The sequence below is a fragment of the Molothrus ater genome, chromosome 4, assembly GCF_012460135.2.
Source record: "Molothrus ater isolate BHLD 08-10-18 breed brown headed cowbird chromosome 4, BPBGC_Mater_1.1, whole genome shotgun sequence".
Lineage (NCBI taxonomy): Eukaryota > Metazoa > Chordata > Aves > Passeriformes > Icteridae > Molothrus > Molothrus ater.
In genome coordinates, this window is record NC_050481.2 from 41,264,484 (window position 1) to 41,282,782 (window position 18,299).

The following is an 18,299-nucleotide window of genomic DNA, read 5'->3' on the forward strand; positions in this document are numbered from 1 at the left end:
GTTCCCTACTGCTTTCCCAATGCCTTTCCACCTTCTCCTTGCTGTTTCACAGGGTTTTTTGGTTTTTGGTGTTTGGGTTTTTTGTTTTTCCTGTAGAAGGAGTAATCAGCAATTAGAAATACAGATTTTTGACTCAGAAGCACAAATAGCCACTTAATCTAATTATTGGTGCAATTAAGGCAACAAATTGCAAGACTTTTTGTAAATATGAGAGTATAATTATTCAGCTGATCTCCATGTTAAAAATACAAAAGGTGAGTCTCTTTGTCCTGTGTGCTTGCTTGCTTCCTAGGTTGTCACCTGAACAAAAGATGGGACTGATTATTGTCTAACTTGCCTATGTGTTTGCAAGACTGGATATATATCTGCTGCTTTCTGTCACAAACCATTACAAATAACATCAAGAGTAGCAAAGTTCATTTCAAGCTGTTTACTGTGCAGAGGGATATAACAATCAGCATTTATGACAGTCTCTGCTAGGAGATTGCAAGGACAAAGTGCCAAAATTTACCCCCCTCTGATGCCAAGGGTCACAGAAACTTATTTAACTTCTGATGTTCTGAGCTTTCTGTTTATATTTTTTATCTTAGTTGTTTTGTTTATGCTATTTGTTGATTTGCTAAAAATGCTTTTGCAGTCAGTGCAGTCATTTTTGGTACAAAGCAAAGAAGATAAATGTGACTATGGCCATACACACATACAATTTGTGCTTTATTTGGGAGGTGAAGTTTTGTGAATTGGCTGTGAACCATGCTGCCTCTACCAAAATTCTGTTTGACCAAAAGTTTTCTGAGTACCCACTTTGAGAAACAGATGCTGAGTAGCCCTGCAGCAGTGAGAAGAGATCCTGGATCCTCCTGAGGCAGGAGGGGCAGTAGTGTATATGGTGGGTTTGGTACTGTGAGTCCCAGGCACTTTGCAATTTGGGGCATAGGTGCTGGTGCTGCCAGTTGTTTTACTGGCACCCTTTAGCCTGTGCCTGAGCATTCAACAACACAATCAGTAAAGGCTATTTGTGCTGAGAAGCATCACTGTGCTTTGCAGTGCTGCTGTTGATCAGGGGTCTTTATGGCCTTTGGTTTTTGTAACCCCTTGAAGCCTTCAAACCAGCTGAAAAAGGGTATTCTCCATCTGGCCCTTTAGTTATCATGTTGGACAGCACTGGAGCAGTTCTCTATGGCAAAATGGTGTTGAGCATCTGAGAACAGATTGAGAAAGATGATATTGAGAAAACTCATCTATCCCAAATCAGCAAAAAGGTGTTTTTTCTCTTGATGGTGCTTTGTTTTTTCCTTGTGAGGTATTGCATGGGCCTGCAAAGAACGTTCTCGCTCATCACTTGGCTCGAACCAAATGAGGGCAGTGACTGTTTCCTCTGGCTTGCCTGCCACCAGGAAATGCTAGAACGCAGTGTCTCTGTAAGAGTGTATTTCAACTCTGTTTATTTTCTTGGCAAGAAGCTATGCCATTGGCCTGTGTAGTGGCTCCGCCTCCTGCTCTTCTGGCCAACTTTTCTGCAGTGCTGAGTACAGGCAGCGCCAGTTTTGCAGCAGGGATCAAGGCTCAGAGCAGGAGGCTGAGAGGTGATGATGGATGTCGTGGAAGGACTCTCAGGGAGACCCCAGCTGCTGCCATGGGGAGCTGGGATCATTGCTCTGCTTTTGACAGTAGTGAGTGTGTGCTCCCTGCCGTCCCTGATGGAATACTGGAGGCAATGGCGGATGCTGAAGTCCATCCCGGGTGTCAGCCCCTGCTATCCTGTGGTGGGAAATGCCCTGCTCTTTGAGCGGAAAGGAGAAGGTAATGCCAGCTCCACTGTAGCCCAGCTGTGAGGTCCCTGCACTGCCTGGGGTTTGCTGCAGGAGCCAGTGGTGGTGAGGTGCTTTTGTGGCTGAGCTGTGGGAGTGGGTATCAGAGGATGTGCTGTTGCCTTTAGGTCTCTCCAGGCAATCTGCAGAGGGGAACAGTGTGAGGAGTGGGCAGTGAAGAGGAAAGGAGAGGAACTGCATAAATGTGGCATTATTATTGGTCTCAAAGACTAACAGGAGGTTAAATCTGACAGCAGCTGCTGCTGGGCTCAGACCGTTTAGTTGTTGGTAGGGCGGAGCATGAACGCTGTGGAATGTGTTTGTGTGAGAGGGAGGTGTGCTGTGGGGTCTTGCAGGAAATGCTGCTTCACAAAGCTGAGCACTAGGTTCTCATGACTTTTTTGGCTGTGATCCTAACAAAGCTTGAAACAATTACCTTCCCCCAAGCAAACATGTGCAAGGGACTTTAGCATGCCAAGTTGTTTTTACCTGGGCTCACTTCCAGAATCATCTGTGACTTAGATTTCTGTGTGTAGTGTGGAAGAACTTGCTGAGCATTTATAGTGCATCACTAAAAAGCAAATCCTTTTATTCTTGAACTGGATAATGGGACCTTCTTTTTGCCAGGTGCATGAGAGAGCACTAATGTGCTAGATGTTCCCTTTCCATTTGGTACTCGTATTTTAACAGGAACATATTTCTTAAGGAGTTTGTGGTATGAAAGTGTTGCTGAGTCTGCTGCCACACTCCTCTGTGTGTGTTTGTGGTGCCTGTGTTTGCCAGTTCTGCTCTGTGCACGTGTTGCTGGCTGTTCTGCTGTGTATGCTGCTAGAGGAGAGACTAGTGGGTCATGGGTGCATGGTGAAGTCAAGTGAGAGTACAGCATTGGAATGCAAATTGCCCAGTGCTAGCCCATGCTGAGACATGGTGCCTCTGTTCACAAGGCACACTGTCATATCTTTCCTCTGGATCCAGTCCCATATCTAAGGACAAATATGAGACATCTGTGGTGGATGTGACGGCAGGCAGATTTCCACAAAGTTGACTTTGGGGAAGCAGTAGGAGGATGATAGGATGTTTATACGAGCTGGACTGAGAGATTAATCCTTTTTTCTTTCCTTATCCTCTTTTTAAAAAAAAACTTAAAAATCCAAAGCAAACTGGAACATTACTTCTGTCTCCAGAAAGCAATTTGATGTGAACTCTGATGTTCTGTGTAGTTCCTAATCTCATTTGTTAGCAGAAATCACATAGCTCCCGTGTTTTAGTTAAGGAATCACATAGCTCCCATGTCCAGCCTTCTTTGTTCTTGTTTATTTATGTAAAAATGAGTGACGTTTGTGATTTATAATCTTTTTCATTAAAAATATAACAAAACCAAACTTTTAAAAAGGTCCTATAACAGGAATGAAAATAACTTCTCATATGATGAAGATTTTTTAAGTTGGTATTGCTAGACAGTTGCTAGAAGATGTGCTATTTTAATCACAGCAATGTTTGGAAAAATATTTTAAAAATAGTGAAATAATCTGACACTGAATCGTGTTGAATGAGGTGCCATTATAACTTTTTGTAAGTCTAGGGAAAGCTGTATTTGGACATCTATTAGGAAACTATTTTTTTATTTTTCTTTTTTTTTTCTTTGAATTGGAGACCTTTGAATTTTCAACTCTGCAGAGGCTTGTAAAGGTATCATTTGTTTAAGCTTGTTTCTGAAAGGGCAAAGAAGTGTTTAATCCTTGAACATCCTGAGAGTGGCCCCCACTCTAATATTTTGGAATGAACCTGATTGTCCTCTGTGATGAGATAGTGTCAAAGACCTTTTAGAATTAAATCAAACACCATCGACTCTTCTTACCCTGCCAATAGATTCAGCTATCTCCCATGATTTCTGTATAGCTGAATTGACAAGATGTGGACTGGATAATTGCAAAAGAATGTGGGAGGAATATTTACTGGTTTGCTGAGCTCACTGGTGTGAAGTCCAACTGGCAGCTGGATAGCAGTGGTATCCCTCAGGTTGATTTGTGGCATAAATGGTGCTCTTCTGTGCCTGAAGAGGTTAGTATACCTGAATTGTAAAATCCACAGGTGTAAAATATGCTGCTAGGTCACAGCAGCAGGTTAAAACTACAAGAAAATCATAATTGCAGGGCTCATGGTGCTAGAGTTCATTACAGAAGCCTTGCTTATTTTGTAAATCCCCCTTGTTGAAGCTCTACTCTGATTTTCTATTCCAGATTTTTTTAAACAGATAGAGTTTTATACTGAAAAGTTCAGAAGTTGGCCACTGTTCAAACTTTGGATAGGACCAGTGCCTGCCATATTTTTGTATCACCCTGACAGTGTGGAGGTGAGTGTGCTGGTCTCCTGTCTATTCTACTGGGATGCAGAGGAGTGCCCAACATGTTACTTTCTATTCCCTCAATGTAATTTTTGTTAAAAGGGGCTTGGACTGATTTGCTTTGGGATAGTCCTCTGAGTTAGTGGTAAACAAAGGCCTAAAGTAAAGGAATATAAAAAGGCATAGTCAGAGGGCATTGGGGGGGAATATTGAAGATGACCTGAAAATGAATGCTTCAAAGAAGCATGTCCTTTAGCTTGGTTTTCACATGTGTGAAAGCTTCTGCTCCCAAGATCAGAACAAACAAGCATATAGCAGGGAATATGGGACCACTGAAATAAGGATAGAACATTATGAAATTCAGGTTGCAATGCTTGTGTCTCTTTGACAGACTTCTGCATTAAAACTTAGTGGGTCTGTTTTGATGCCATGAAATACAGTCATAAGTTTTGCTGCTGACAGTGATTGTCCTTGATCTAGTAGGACAGCGTTGTTTCTCTGTTGGAGTGTTTATTGAAGAAATAGTGAAGAAATCTCTCTCCATCTAATAAGTAATATTTTTTCCTCACTGTTCATTTTTCTGACAGGTTATTCTGAACAATTCAAAACTTATAGAAAAATCATACCTATATGAATTCCTGCATCCATGGCTGGGCACTGGACTTCTGACAAGGTATAATGTAAAATGAAGTGAAGGTGCACTGCTGCCTTTTTGAAATTTGCAGGGTATATGATAAGAAGAGGTCTTGGTGGCAGGAACGCTGTATGTATTTCTGAACAAAGAGATTGTGTGCATTGCTTATCTCAGCTTATCTCAGCTGGTCATATTGCAGACCAGTAGGATAGGCCTGAGGTTGGTGATGCTTTGGGGTAGATTGGAGAGTATGTGCACCTTTTCCTTTATTTCATTCATGAAGTAGAGGATCGTGAGAAATGAGCCTGGGTAGGAGCATAAATCAGGAGTGGAGAAAGGGAGGAGCAATGGTATAAGGGTTTGGTGTCCTCCAGTCTTGGAAGGGCAAAGGAAGGATTGGTTTGGATGATGCAGATATTCAATAGTCAGAGAAAGGTAAGTATAGATTGTCTTTGGTACCTTTGAGCCTCTTCTGGGTTTTTGAAAAAAGGTCCAGGTCCCAGTGTTAGTGGTTAACTTTGTTGCTTGTTTGGAGCCCTCAGAGGTGGACTCCTCATGCTTTATGATGGGACCATGGTATTGTAAAAGTCAGCTGTGATCATAGGGTATGGGAAGTACAAGTTCACATGGGAGGACAAGGCATGCATTTTATCCTGAGTTTTGTTCATGGCCTGTAGGAAGGCAGTAATTAATCAGTAGCAGAGTGAAGAGGTGAAGTCCATGAGCATCAGGCATGTTGTATCCTCACTGTTCTTCCTTACTGGTTGTTTTATCTTCCATAGATGTACAGAGGTATTTTGACTTTCTTGAGCTTGCAAAAACACAAGAAGGAGGAGAATGTTCCAGAATGTTCCAGTCTCTGCTGATTAGGGCAGCAGTGGCAGACAGCAAGCAATTATGCTGGCCTGTGGAGTGCCCTAATAGCAAGTTAACAGGGGCAGTGGTGTGATAGTTTTACTGTGTAAGCAGAAGTACCAGCTGGGGCATGTTATTTAGAAAAAGTGAACAGGGACCCCCAGGAAGCTGGTGACACTCACTGTGGCTCCATGCTTGTCACTGGCATGTGGGAAGTGATTGCCTGTCTCCAAGGAAGTAGATTGTAGCCGTGCCTTGAGGCAGTAATTTTTATGATGTCTCTAGGCCCTAGTTCTCTGCAGGCCTCATTTCATGGTCAGTGAATGGAGGCAAGCACAACCACTGATTCAGAGAGAGGGTGGGGTGGTTGAGGCCTTGATGCTGAATAGCTGGTTTGGCCTCTGGCTGGCTTCTGCTTGGTCCCTCTGAGCCTGTGCACTGACTAACAAGAATGTACTGTCTGGAGGCTTTTTGGCATTTCCGCTGGTTGAGATCAGCTGAAGAAATGGTGGCTTCTGCTTCCAAGAGACCTGGAGCAAGAAATATTTCCATTTGCTGCTTCTGTGGGGTGCTATTAACAGCTTGAAGAGACATCTACAGTGTGTCCATCTCTTCCAGGCTGCAGTATTCACTGGGCACTTCCTGTAATGGTGAGGATATTATTTTTGGCTTGGAGTTTTTTATCCTTCCTGCTCCCCATTAATTTTATAGCACTGGAGACAAGTGGCGGTCACGGAGGAAGATGATAACTCCTACATTCCACTTTGCAATCTTGAGTGACTTCCTAGAAGTCATGAATGAACAAGGAAATATTTTGGTGAAGAAACTTGAGAAGCACGTTGACAAGGAGCCATTTGATGTCTTTATGGACATCACTCTGTGTGCCCTTGATATTATTTGTGGTAAGTCATGTTCAGTTATTGTGGTAGAATTCTGAATGATGCAGAAGATCATGAATTTAGGTGTGCCAGTTTGTGTAAGATGATTGAAGAGCAATGTCCCTGCATATTTTTTAAATACATTTTCATCGTTCCCAACCTTTTTCCCAGGGTTTACTACTTGCAACTGAGCAGCTGAGTTTTGGGACTGGCAGGACAGGGGTAGCAGTCTGAAGTGAGGTTTTCTGGAGGAGCAGGATTCCTGGGCATGGAACTACAAAGAAAGCTCAAAGGGATATGTTCATTCACTTGTCAAAGGGATGGTGGTGATAGAAGCTGGGAGTAGTAGTAACTCACTGTGTACACTGCATTTCACTTTGTACTTGTGAAATGTTGATGTTTTCCTTCTAGAAACAGCAATGGGCAGGAATGTGGGTGCCCAGAAGAATAAGGATTCTGACTATGTTTCTGCTATCTACAGGTAAACACACATTTTCCCTGGTTATTTTTCAGTTGAGCTGGAATTAATGCTGCTGGTGTCAGGAAGGAAGGCCAGGGAGTCAGAGAGGGAGGATGTAAAGCATTGGAACAGACTAATCCTGAGTCACTAAATACCCTGGAGGTGGTTGATAAGACATGTTCCTGTGGCACGTAGGGTCATGGTGTAGCAATGGACTGGGTTAACACTAGCTTAACAGCTGGACTCAATGATCTAAAAGGTCTTTTTCAACCTAAATGAATCTGTGATTCTATGATCTCACTCCTAACTTTTGATGGAGCTTGTTGAGACAGGTGTGATAAAAAACAGGGGTAGATCTGAAGGGTTTGATTATCATTGGTTCCTTGGCCTTTTCCAAATTGTAGCACAAGTGTGCTTGAAGTCGATAATAATTACTCCTTTGCAGCTAAAGCATGTGCAAGAGCTGAATAGCAATGACAATCAGCCCTTCCAAATGTACTCCACTTGTGTTGGAGCATACTTGAAGTCTCATATTTTTCATTTTAAATGCATTTTAAGTCCTTTAATGTGTGGTCTGGTGTCTGGATATTCAAGTAGGAATGCAATGGTCTCAGAAACTGTTTGAGTTCTTGGGACAGGTATTTTGGGAGCCTGTCATGAGTAGTCTTTACAACACTGCCAATGCTTTGCTGAAGTGGGGATGTGATGGGATCTGATGACTTAATAGGACTGTTTCAAGAGGATTCAAGATTAAATGAGAATGTGCTGTCCTTCTCAGGGATCAATACTTAAAGAAATAAAACATGGTGATGCTGGGATAAATAACAGAAATTTTGAGATGGTCTAAAATCAAGACTCAAATGAGAATGGCCTTCCTTTCAGATAATGGGTTTAAATCTACACAATATGTTAAGTTCTACTTCATTAGGGTACATAGAAGTTGGTGAGGTTTTTTTTTGTTTGTTTGTTTGTTGTTCTTGAAATGTGCTATAATTTGTTGTTTTTGTCAAGTAATGTTACATGATAAAATTGTTTTGCCCCTAGGATGAGTGATCTAATCCAACGGCGACAGATGAGCCCTTGGCTTTGGCCTGACTTTTTGTATGTATTGTTCAAAGAAGGAAGAGAGCACAAGAGGAAGCTCAACATCCTTCACAATTTTACAGATACGGTATAGAGTATTTTAAAAAAATATTATTTATAATATTTATAATGATAATTTTCATTGTTGGATTAAAGTTTTGCACTCACATCTTCCAGACGGGGATGAGGTTCAGCCTCCTTGATATGCTATTGTGATGCTGAGGAATTCCCTGAAAAGAGGACAAGAGCTAACTTCCCTTTTAGGATCTCTGCTTAATTTAAGCAAGAAAGTAGACTACTCCAACAGAGTGCCAGAACTTGCAGGTCCTTGACAACTGAAACAAACAACAGAAATTCATTGAACTCTTGTTTTGCCTGAAAGGCTCCACATCTGGATGACATGCGATGGCTCACTGCCAAGTTTGGAGCAGTAAACATAGGGGTCTGCATGGTAGTGCCACTGGTTTCAGCCCTCAGAAACCGAAGCCTGTATTCATTTTCCCCTATTCAGAACAGAACTGCTGAGAGGAGCAAACACATGCAGGTCCCCACATCAGCAGTAAGGCACTCTTGATACAGAAATCATTAGGCATGCATTACTCACTTGGCATAAAATAAAGTGTTCTCTCACCTTGTTAGTCTCTAAAAGTAACAGCCCTTTCTCTCACCAAATAATTCCTACATTATTCTTGGCAAAGTTTGCCCTCCCAAATCTATTATTAGGATGTTATCAGAGAGGCTGCTTTCCCTATGCATGTACCCCATGATGTCATTGTATCACTGTCTTTGACAAAGGAAATAATCTTTAACCTTTGGCTACATATAATGAGCCACATTGTGTTGTTTTTTCTTGCTTCCTTTAATTGGAAATTGCAGCAGTGAGTCATGAGAGAGGCTCTTAACACTTGTACTCTTCCCACGCTGGGCTGGTGCACTGAAGAATATAAGCAACCAAATCATAGAAGATGACAAAGGACCATAAATAATAATTGCACCTGTGTAGGTGCTGAGACCAAGCACTGAGGTGAAGGATTAGTCAATATATGACACGTGTGTGTACAGTGAGGAAAACCTTGAGTGTGCATGGAACTGTATTTTTTTTCTTCCATTCAGTGATTCCTTCAAACAGAAATGCATACTCTACACCCTTTTAAATTATTTTGTTGTTTTTAAGAGCAATGCCAGCTTGTTGAAGGGTTCTGTTTTGACTTTGCAACAACAATTGCAGCAATAAGAAATTTATGTCTGTTACTGGGTCTGTACTTTGACCTAAAAAGGGACATTCAGCCATTGCTCTCATACTGGAGAGAATTTGGGAAGCTTTAGTGTAGTGAATTCAGCAATGCTGTGTGTAGCCTTGACACATCATTCTGGGATGCCCCGGCTCCTCTTCAGTTTCCTGAGTTTTTTGGAGGTTGGAATTGAGATCTTAGTTCTCAGATGGGATAGAGAAGATCTTATTGGTGATTAATGTGGTCACACTCTGGTGATTTTTTTGATATGCTGTTACCATTGTTGGCATTCATTATTGTTGTGTTCTAGATACTCTGGATATGTTTACACTTCTTGATGGCCCCTAAGTTGTTTATGTAGTTTGGCTATCTATTTTCTTGATTGCACAAAGGCTGTTCAAGGTTTATTCTATTGCTTGGGGCAAGAAAGGTTGGTCATAATTCACTGCTAATAAAAAGTCAGTTAAATTAAATGCTCACAGCTGTGCTAACCAGCTTGTGTAGAGTGCTACAGATGGAAGTTGTTTTGATAAGTTAGGACAAAACTCTATGAGGCAGACGGTGAGCTTGTGCTGAAGTCATCATATCTAATATAATGGTTCTAATCTCAGGTCATTGCAGAAAAAGCTGAAGAACTTAAAAACACCCAGCAAAAGAAACATGATGGTAACTCTGAAGAAAGTGGTTCCAAAAAGAGAAAAGCATTCTTGGATATGCTGCTGAGTGCAACAGATGATGAAGGGAAAAAATTGAGCTACAGGGACATTCGTGAGGAAGTGGATACTTTCATGTTTGAGGTAACCAAAGAACTCATTGGTTTATTGTTCTTTCGTTGTTGTTGTTTTTATTTTGGAAGGTTTTATTTGCTGGGGTTTTTTGTTTGGTTTTTTCTTTCCAAACCCAAGATTCAGAATTTTCAGGTGGTGACTCTTGTCATAGTTCAGGAGGTTGCTTTTAGCATGATGTTACTTAAGCCCTGGAAGCCTAAGAGAAAATCTCAATGTTTCTATTCTACAGAGGTAGGATAGATGCACTGGTATGCCCTGGAAAAACTTTGGACAACGCACATGTGGTAGACCCTGCCTGTGTGAGCAGGGTCTACTCATGAAAGCAGGAGAGAACGAAAACTTAAAGGCTGACATGGACCATGGGCTCTTGCCTTTTTTTGCAAACTTCATTAATACTGAAGAGAGCTCTAAATAGTTTCACTGTTTTGACTTGCGTTTTGTCATGTCTCCTCACATTTTTTCCCTTGCTACATTGCCTGCAGTCTTCGGGTTCTGTTGTCCACTGTGCATCAGTGCTTCATTGTGGAGAAACTCGTCCTAGAATGGCTTGGGTTGGAAAGGACCTTAAAAATCATCTAGTTACAACCCTCCTGCTATGGGCAGGGATGTCATCAATTTTTCAGGGGGCCTGGCAATTCAGGGATTTAATTGCCAGGCCCCCATCCCACCTGGCCCTGGACACCTTGAGAAACAGGAAAAACTTCTCTAGCCAACATGTTCTTCAATAATCTCTGACTAAAAAATTTCTTCCTAACATCTAATCTAAATTTTTCTCTTTTTGTTGAAAATTATTCTCTCTTTTCCTGCTCATAAGTACCTGCTCATGTGAAATGTCACACTCCCTCTTTTTTTATTTTGTAAGTCCTCTCTAAGTACTGAAAGGCCACAATCAGGTCTTCCCAGAGCCTTCTCTTCTCCAGGCTGAACAACCCCAACTCTCTCAGCCTGTCTTCATAGGAGACGTGTCCCATCCCTCTGATTATCTTCAAGGGCCTTCTTCTTGTCTGATTCCCCAAGGGAGGATCTGAAGAAAATTTTCACGAGTTTTCCACACATTTCCCATTAGATGGACCTGAGTTCTCTCAGAAGAGCTTAATTCATAGAATCATATTATTATTGTTGTAACCTGAAGAAACTCTCTTCTCATCTTGCCATTTCTGTACTACAGCAGCATCTTGAACTTCACCACAAGTGTGCTTTTTTACTATCAAAATCCTTTTTTGGTCAACTTTTCCCTTTTCTATTCTTCCCTTTTTTATGGCTTTTTCCCCCCCTTCTTTGGTTCTTATTTTGTCTCTCCTTTCCACAGTGCTGGGAATTATTAATTGATTCCCTTCCCACAGAAAACCAAGTATTTTCCTCTATGGCTACTGTATTGTGTCTCATAAAACCATTTTTAGATACTTTTGAAAAGGTTACAAGTTGTGTCCATTGTATCTCTCCTGTGACAGTCACTGCCTCCCCCTAGATGTTGACTGGACGGTAATCAAAAAGATGAATATACATCTGATTAATTGTGTAGATACTGATAGTTCATGCAGCTCCAGAGAATCAGAAGAAAGGGATTTTGCTTGGGTTATTTCAATACTTTCCTCTTTTGTCAGAACAATTGTGGATCACCTTTTATCCTGATAGTTAGTGAGTTGAATAATTCACTCTCGATTCTTGTTTTTATCATGGTGATGGGCCTAAGAAGTCTCACTTTTCATACTAACTGCACATCTAAGTATTTACAAAGCCCGCTGGTACATGGGAATAGAGTTGAAATTAATGTCTTTGTAAATCTGGACCTGTAGGGCCATGATACAACAGCAGCTGCTATGAACTGGGTCTTGTACTTGCTTGGACATAATCCGGAAATTCAGAAGAAAGTTCACAGGGAATTGGACCAGGTGTTTGGTAAGTCTCCATTCCCCCTTCATTGGGGTGTTGCTGCATTTGTGAGTGGAAATGTGTTAAAAGCCTAGAAGTAGAAGGGGATTTAAGAGCATGCCTTGTGGCCCTTCTGGAACTTTCAGCAGTTAGAGGTGCTTGGGATGGGTGTGGGAAGGTCTGTTGGGGTGTACAACCAAACTTATGTCTTTGGGGCAAGATATGCATGTATAATATATTTGTAACACCTTCTTGTATGTAGTCTTGGTGCATGATGAGAGTTTCTCGGGGGATCCAGGATGAGTTTGTTTAGCCAAAGATGGGGAGTTTTGGTCTTGGTCATCCCTCTATTTCTTTTTGGACAGACAATACTGAACGTCCCATTACAATGGAGGATTTGAAGAATCTTCGATACCTTGAATGTGTTGTGAAAGAAGCTCTTCGTCTCTACCCTTCAGTTCCCATGTTTGCCCGTACCTTGAGAGAGGATTGCTGCATTAGTAAGTGGTGTTCTGTCTTTGCCACTTTCTCTTGTGTTAGCATTTCTGCAGTGGAGATGTTTCCCAAGAAAAGGGCAGCATTGTTTTATTTTTTACTGTTCTGTTGTGTGTAGGAAGTCACTTGTTTGTTGGTTTTTTGACTCTTCTTCTCCCTTTCTCGCCTCTCTTTAGGGGGATATCAGGTACCAAGAGGTGCAAATGTCGTCATTTTAACTTATGCCCTGCATAGAGACCCTGAGGTCTTCCCTGACCCGGAGGAGTTCAGGCCTGAGCGATTCTTCCCTGAAAATTCTAAGGGAAGGCACCCATATGCTTATGTGCCCTTCTCAGCTGGTCCCAGGAACTGCATTGGTATGTATCTGGAGAGGAAGCCCTTGTAAGGTTCTGCTTTTGAATGTGGTAACTGAGACAGTAACGAGTACTGTTTGTATAGTGTTCTTCCTCATTCCCCACCTCTGAATCTGGGCACTGTGTCCTGCAGGCCACACACTTACATTAGATGGACCTGAATTCTCTCAGAAGAGTTTAATTCATAGACTCATATTGATGCTGTTGAGCTGCCCCATTTGTTTCTTCCAAGGGATTTCCTTTCTTCCTAGGGACAGTGTGTCTCCTGCTGATGTTTCTTCCTCACTGCTGTGCTGCCTGGCAGCATGTTATTGGGCTCCTGTGTTAGGACATGATTGCTTCCTAATTTCTGATTCTCAATGTCAGCAACACAGAGTGAGAGAAGACACATGTCCTGCACCTGTTTTGCTCTGGAAACAGTTCATCTGTCTCTCTCAGGTTCTGAGCTGGATGTCCAGAGCATGCAATCTGCAACTGATGTATTCTTTCCCTATTTCTGACACTGTATTTGATTTGGTGTTTTCTCTGTCATCCCAGAACTCATTAGCACTTTCAGGTGCCACTGTGATGCTTGGATTTTATGTGTGCTTCAAGTAGAGGCAGTGTCGTTTATATTGTAGAACATGTGAAAAAACTGTTCCCTACACTGATTTTAAGTGTAGTTGGGGAGCATCCAAAAGTTGTCATGCCATTACGATAATGGGAAATACTACTTCTTTTGGTTTTTTTGGTTTTGTTTGTTTGGTTTGGTTTCTGTTTTTGGGGGATGCGATTGATGTGTTTTGATTTGTCTCATTGGTAGTAGGTGCCCTTTTCCATAAGAGCAGTAAACTAGGTCTTTCCTTGTTCCAAAGAGAAATCTAATTTAATATAACATGTCTAGCTAGTTCCTGAGTGTGCAGGAACCATGTGCAGGAGAGGTGTTTCATTAGTATAATTGCAAAAGTGCATTGTGTGTACATATGTACAGACTTCTGTGTATATAATCTGTGTGTATAATACAGAGGGGAGAACCTAAAAAGTTCTCAGCCCTGCCTTTTGTGTCCCATCTCCACTTTTTAGTTTTTGTGAGCTACCTTGTGGCGCTTGGTTCGGCTTCCTTCATGTTTCTCTGTTCTCATGTTTCTGCCTTCACCTATCTCTGAATTGTAAATTGAACTTTGCCCTCTGTGCTACGAAATCATCTGTGTGTATGAGGCTTAATGATCACTGAAGGAAGGTCTGTCTGTCATTCCGTTGCAGTTGCATCTCCTTTGCTCCTCTCCACATATATGGAACCATGAGATTTTTCTCTCCCCACAGTCCCTGTGCTCCATCTTCTGCTCTGGTCTGCTATCCACCCCTCCTGCCCAGTCCTTTCAAGAGACATGACCAGGCTGTTTTTTGTAGTAGTTCCATATGAAGGGTTGACTGTTTCCACTTGCTGTTTGAGTTCTGTGTACTATGGGATGGAGGATGGACTGTGAATTATCCCAAGAAGGCCAGAGTTTTCATGCAGAGAAAAGTGCTAGTGTTACTTGTATGCATATGACCTTAATTTTGGCCTAAAGCTAGTTCTGTTCTTAAGTCCTGTGAGCATGCAAGTGCAGCAGCTGTTGATGCAACCTGGACAATAACTAATTTTTTTCCTGCCCTGTAACTCATAGGTCAGCGCTTTGCACAAATGGAGGAGAAAACTCTTCTAGCCCTCATCCTGCGGCGCTTTTGGGTGGAATCATGTCAAAAGCCAGAAGAGCTTGGTTTATGTGGAGAATTGATTCTTCGTCCAAATAAAGGCATCTGGATTAAATTGAAGTCTAGGAGACCAAAAACTGGATCAGAATAAAAGGAATTTCAAGAGTTTACTTCCAAAAGTTTTCAATCTATTTAGGCTGAGACATATTTTAAAATCAAATATTTTGATGTCAGTCCAGCAATTTGTTAAAACTAGTTGCTATTGTTTTATTAAAGAAGATGCAGTAATAGCCCTAGTTGCTCTATTTTTATAGTGCTTGTGAACTTCATGTTAATCTTTGAAATGCAAACCTTTAATCCTTAAATTTTAGTGCCTTATCTGCTCAGATGAAGCTATTCTATTGCCACAGTGCCATAAAAACTAAGCTGTGGTAATAACAACAGTAATGCCTGTGATGAAGTGATCAGCTTACATGCCATTGCATTTTCCAAGTAACTGGGAAGTCTCAAGTGTTTGTAAGGTTTTCAGGTTTCTTTTTTACTGAAAAACACAAGTGATAATCCTTCTTCTTCACATAATTTTTTTTTTGGTGACGATTGCCTCTGTAAAGACCACACAAAAATCTGTGATCATTTCACTACTTCTTGGTAAGCATTTAAAGTAGTTTGTAAGAGAGGAGTGCTCTGAATCATTTTTTAGCAAACTGTACCAAAAGCATTAACCATAGCAGGAACTAGACCATATGCAAATTACACACAGGATTTCATAATGACAAAAGCAATGTATTATTACAAATTTTGAGAATAAACTCCCATTATGCCTCAATGTGGACTGAAATGGTACCTGTTGAAATTGCATGCCTCTGTGCAGGTAAATTGTTGATGAATAATTGTTTCTTAGCATCAGTTCCTCTAGGGTGATCAATCAACTAGATTTTACCATGCCGGTCAAAGCCCGTGTGCTCTTGCCTTCTAGTGCCCTGAAGGCAACATACAGAGTTTTTTGCTAATTGTTGTTGAAGAGGAATTACAGTGATAGAATGAAGTGCCTGTCAAAGTTTCTGATTGTACCTTCATGGCAGCTCAAACTCTGCTGCAGGCCATACAGCTGGAGAACAGACTCTCCTCGATTTTTGCAAGCTCTGAAGAAAAAGCTGGTGCTAAACCAAGCTGATGTCCTCTAGCTGGTCTGGCTTTACTGGTGCCCTGTGCTTTGGGGCTTCTTTTGACTTGTGTGTGTTGCTCCAGCACGATACATGGCGCCGTACAAAGAGGGGTGCCCATCAATAACCACACTCGTGCCTTTAGTTGTTCTTGCCTCTTGGTACCGAGGGCTACTGGTGTATTGTTGCCTTTAGGTTGTTCTTGGGCTGTGGGCAGCCTGCAGAGGGGGACTGGCACAGAGAAGCTGGAGGTCAGAGCTGATAAAACTAATATGGACTGGTCCAGAAATGATTAATGTGTTACAAAGTAGGAAAGGAGTAATCTGTTCTTACTCAATTTTGTTGACATTTACAGATTTATTTCTCTTGTCTGTTTCTATGTTTCCTTTTAACAACACTTAGTCACTTAATACCTGGGATACTGCTATACTTTGCAGAATATCATAATAATAACAAATAATGATTTATTTGTTCCAAATAAATTAGAGATTTCCTTGAACCTGCCAAACTCTTTGTATTCTGATAAGCCTAGTTTTTACCATGAAATCACAGATCTTGACAAATAGTCTATTATCACTACCTTTATTTTACCATTAAGACAAAAGAGCCTTTAACAATAGTAATATTTGCATTCTTCAGCCTTCTTTTTCAAAGATAGGTCTCATTGCTGTATAATAACAAGAATTTCAGTTTCCAGGGCTGAATCTAAACATTGTCTTCTTTATAATGAGATAACTTTTGAGACCACCTCCATATGTTAATGCATATAATACACATGACACAAGTTTTCCAAAGAGACTCGAAATTAAGGAATTATTTCATGGTTTTACGTACTTGGCAGTGTGAATTTTCAAGGTAAGTAAGATTAGTATCCAGAATATGTTTTCTCAGGAAATTTGGCATGTAGTTGAAACCTGGAGAGGTACCTCATATCTTAAGCTATGTGCTTAAGTTAAGGACTTTCAAGACAAATGAAAACTAATATTACTTCCTTTCCTTCTGTGGGATGTTTTTTGTGGAAAATATTTGTAAGATAGACCAAATTATAACATTTTTTTTCCATAAGATAATTCTTATGACTTCTATCTACACTGACCAATGTTTTTTCTTGCACTGTGCTTTTTTCTTGTACCATGCTCTTCTCAGAAAATGTGTGTGTATCTCCTATAATTTCTTTATACTCTTCAAAGTGGACAAGAAACTAATTGAGACAAAAACTGGATAAAACTATAAAAAGAAACTCATTATGAAAAGTGCATGGGCTCAAATGCTGACGCGAGGATGCCAATGTGAAAAATCCCTATTTAGGGATGCAAAAAGTGTCTTTGTCAAGATGAGCACTGATGTAATCCTATAATCTTTGTGTTCTGAGCTGTTCTGAAATGGCAGTGATCTCTTATCTTCTGTTGTAAAAATTGGTTCTGAAGCAATCTGATGCTGCTAAGGAAATAAATATTGAGGAAAACAGTACTGAACATACAGCCAACTTTGTGTCTGCTGGATAGATGTTAAATACCTTGCGTTGTCTAGTGTGTTTTTATTAGGTTAAATCATGCGGTGTGTAGCTGTTGGTAGTGGTCAGCAGCAATCCTCTGGATGTGGGGGTTTGTTTGTTAGTTTCGTGTGGGCTTTTTTTCTTTGATTTGGGGTTTTATTTGGGGGGGGGGAGTGTTCTGTAGGATTGTGGCATGCAGCATGGCATTGCAGGTTTCCTGATAAAATAATGAGACAATAAAATATTGTGTAATAAAAACTGCATGTGCATAGTAGCTGTTTGTGATATTTTTCCAGAGTTGTAGGTATCTGCTGTGGTATTAAGGTAGCAGCTGATCTCTAAACCAAAAGATTACACTTTCTATAAAGATCCCTTTTGTGAGGTGTCAGAAAGGACATGACTTTCTACTGGGATGACAGAAATGGAATGTGTGAGTGTTTTCTGGATCATGATTTACTGTTGTTACAAGTAACACTGACAACAGACAAGGTGTGACCTCCCTCTGTTGCGAAGTTCTGCTTGAGAGCACCTGTAGGTGCCCTGAGGCACTAGAATTTCCCAGCCACCTTTACACAAACTGCTTTTTGGTCTCTGAAAGATGCATGTTTTGGACACATGCAGGACGTGGAATAGTGGTGCATACTAGATATCCACCTGCCTTCCTGAATATAATCCTCATGCTGTAAAAGACAAAAACCTGATATATAAATGTTAGTATGCTGCTACAAACAAATAATTTTGCCATGTTTGATCTCATGTGTCATCTTCTTTTCCAGCAGCTAAAAGAGTCAGAGAATCCTACTCCAATTTTCTTCCTAAAGGAGTATTTGTGCCACACCCTGACAAAACTAACAGTATAGAAGCACCTCAGTTTATAGTCAGGTCATATTTAGAAGATGACCTTCATGGTCTGCATGGATTAAAAGATTAAAAACTAAGTTAACTCACTTTCTAAACCAAAAAACTGCATACATCTGAGATTCTTCTGAAAGTGAGAGTCTCTTAGTTATACTCTGCTGAGTAAAACTCGATCTTTTGTTCAACAAATGGACTTTTCTATTTGATGCTGGAGTATAACTTGTGGAGGTATTAAGTGTTCATTGAAATTGCAAAATATTTTGATCAAAGAAAGGCAAAAGTTATCAGTTAGCAAAAGACTCAGCAT

At 40.8% G+C, this 18,299-nt stretch overlaps 1 protein-coding gene across 1 annotated transcript; it reads left to right on the plus strand.

The window, feature by feature from the left end:
- The first annotated feature begins 605 nt into the window (after positions 1-605).
- On the plus strand, positions 606-17,120 carry LOC118685892 (cytochrome P450 4V2). Its single transcript, XM_036381646.2, has 11 exons — positions 606-1,800; positions 4,049-4,161; positions 4,740-4,825; positions 6,353-6,543; positions 6,931-7,000; positions 8,024-8,150; positions 9,906-10,091; positions 11,879-11,981; positions 12,320-12,454; positions 12,626-12,805; positions 14,449-17,120. Exons 1-11 carry the CDS (start codon positions 1,587-1,589, stop codon positions 14,625-14,627), a joined length of 1,584 nt encoding a protein of 527 aa, XP_036237539.1. The 5' UTR covers positions 606-1,586; the 3' UTR covers positions 14,628-17,120.
- Positions 17,121-18,299: the final 1,179 nt, after the last annotated feature.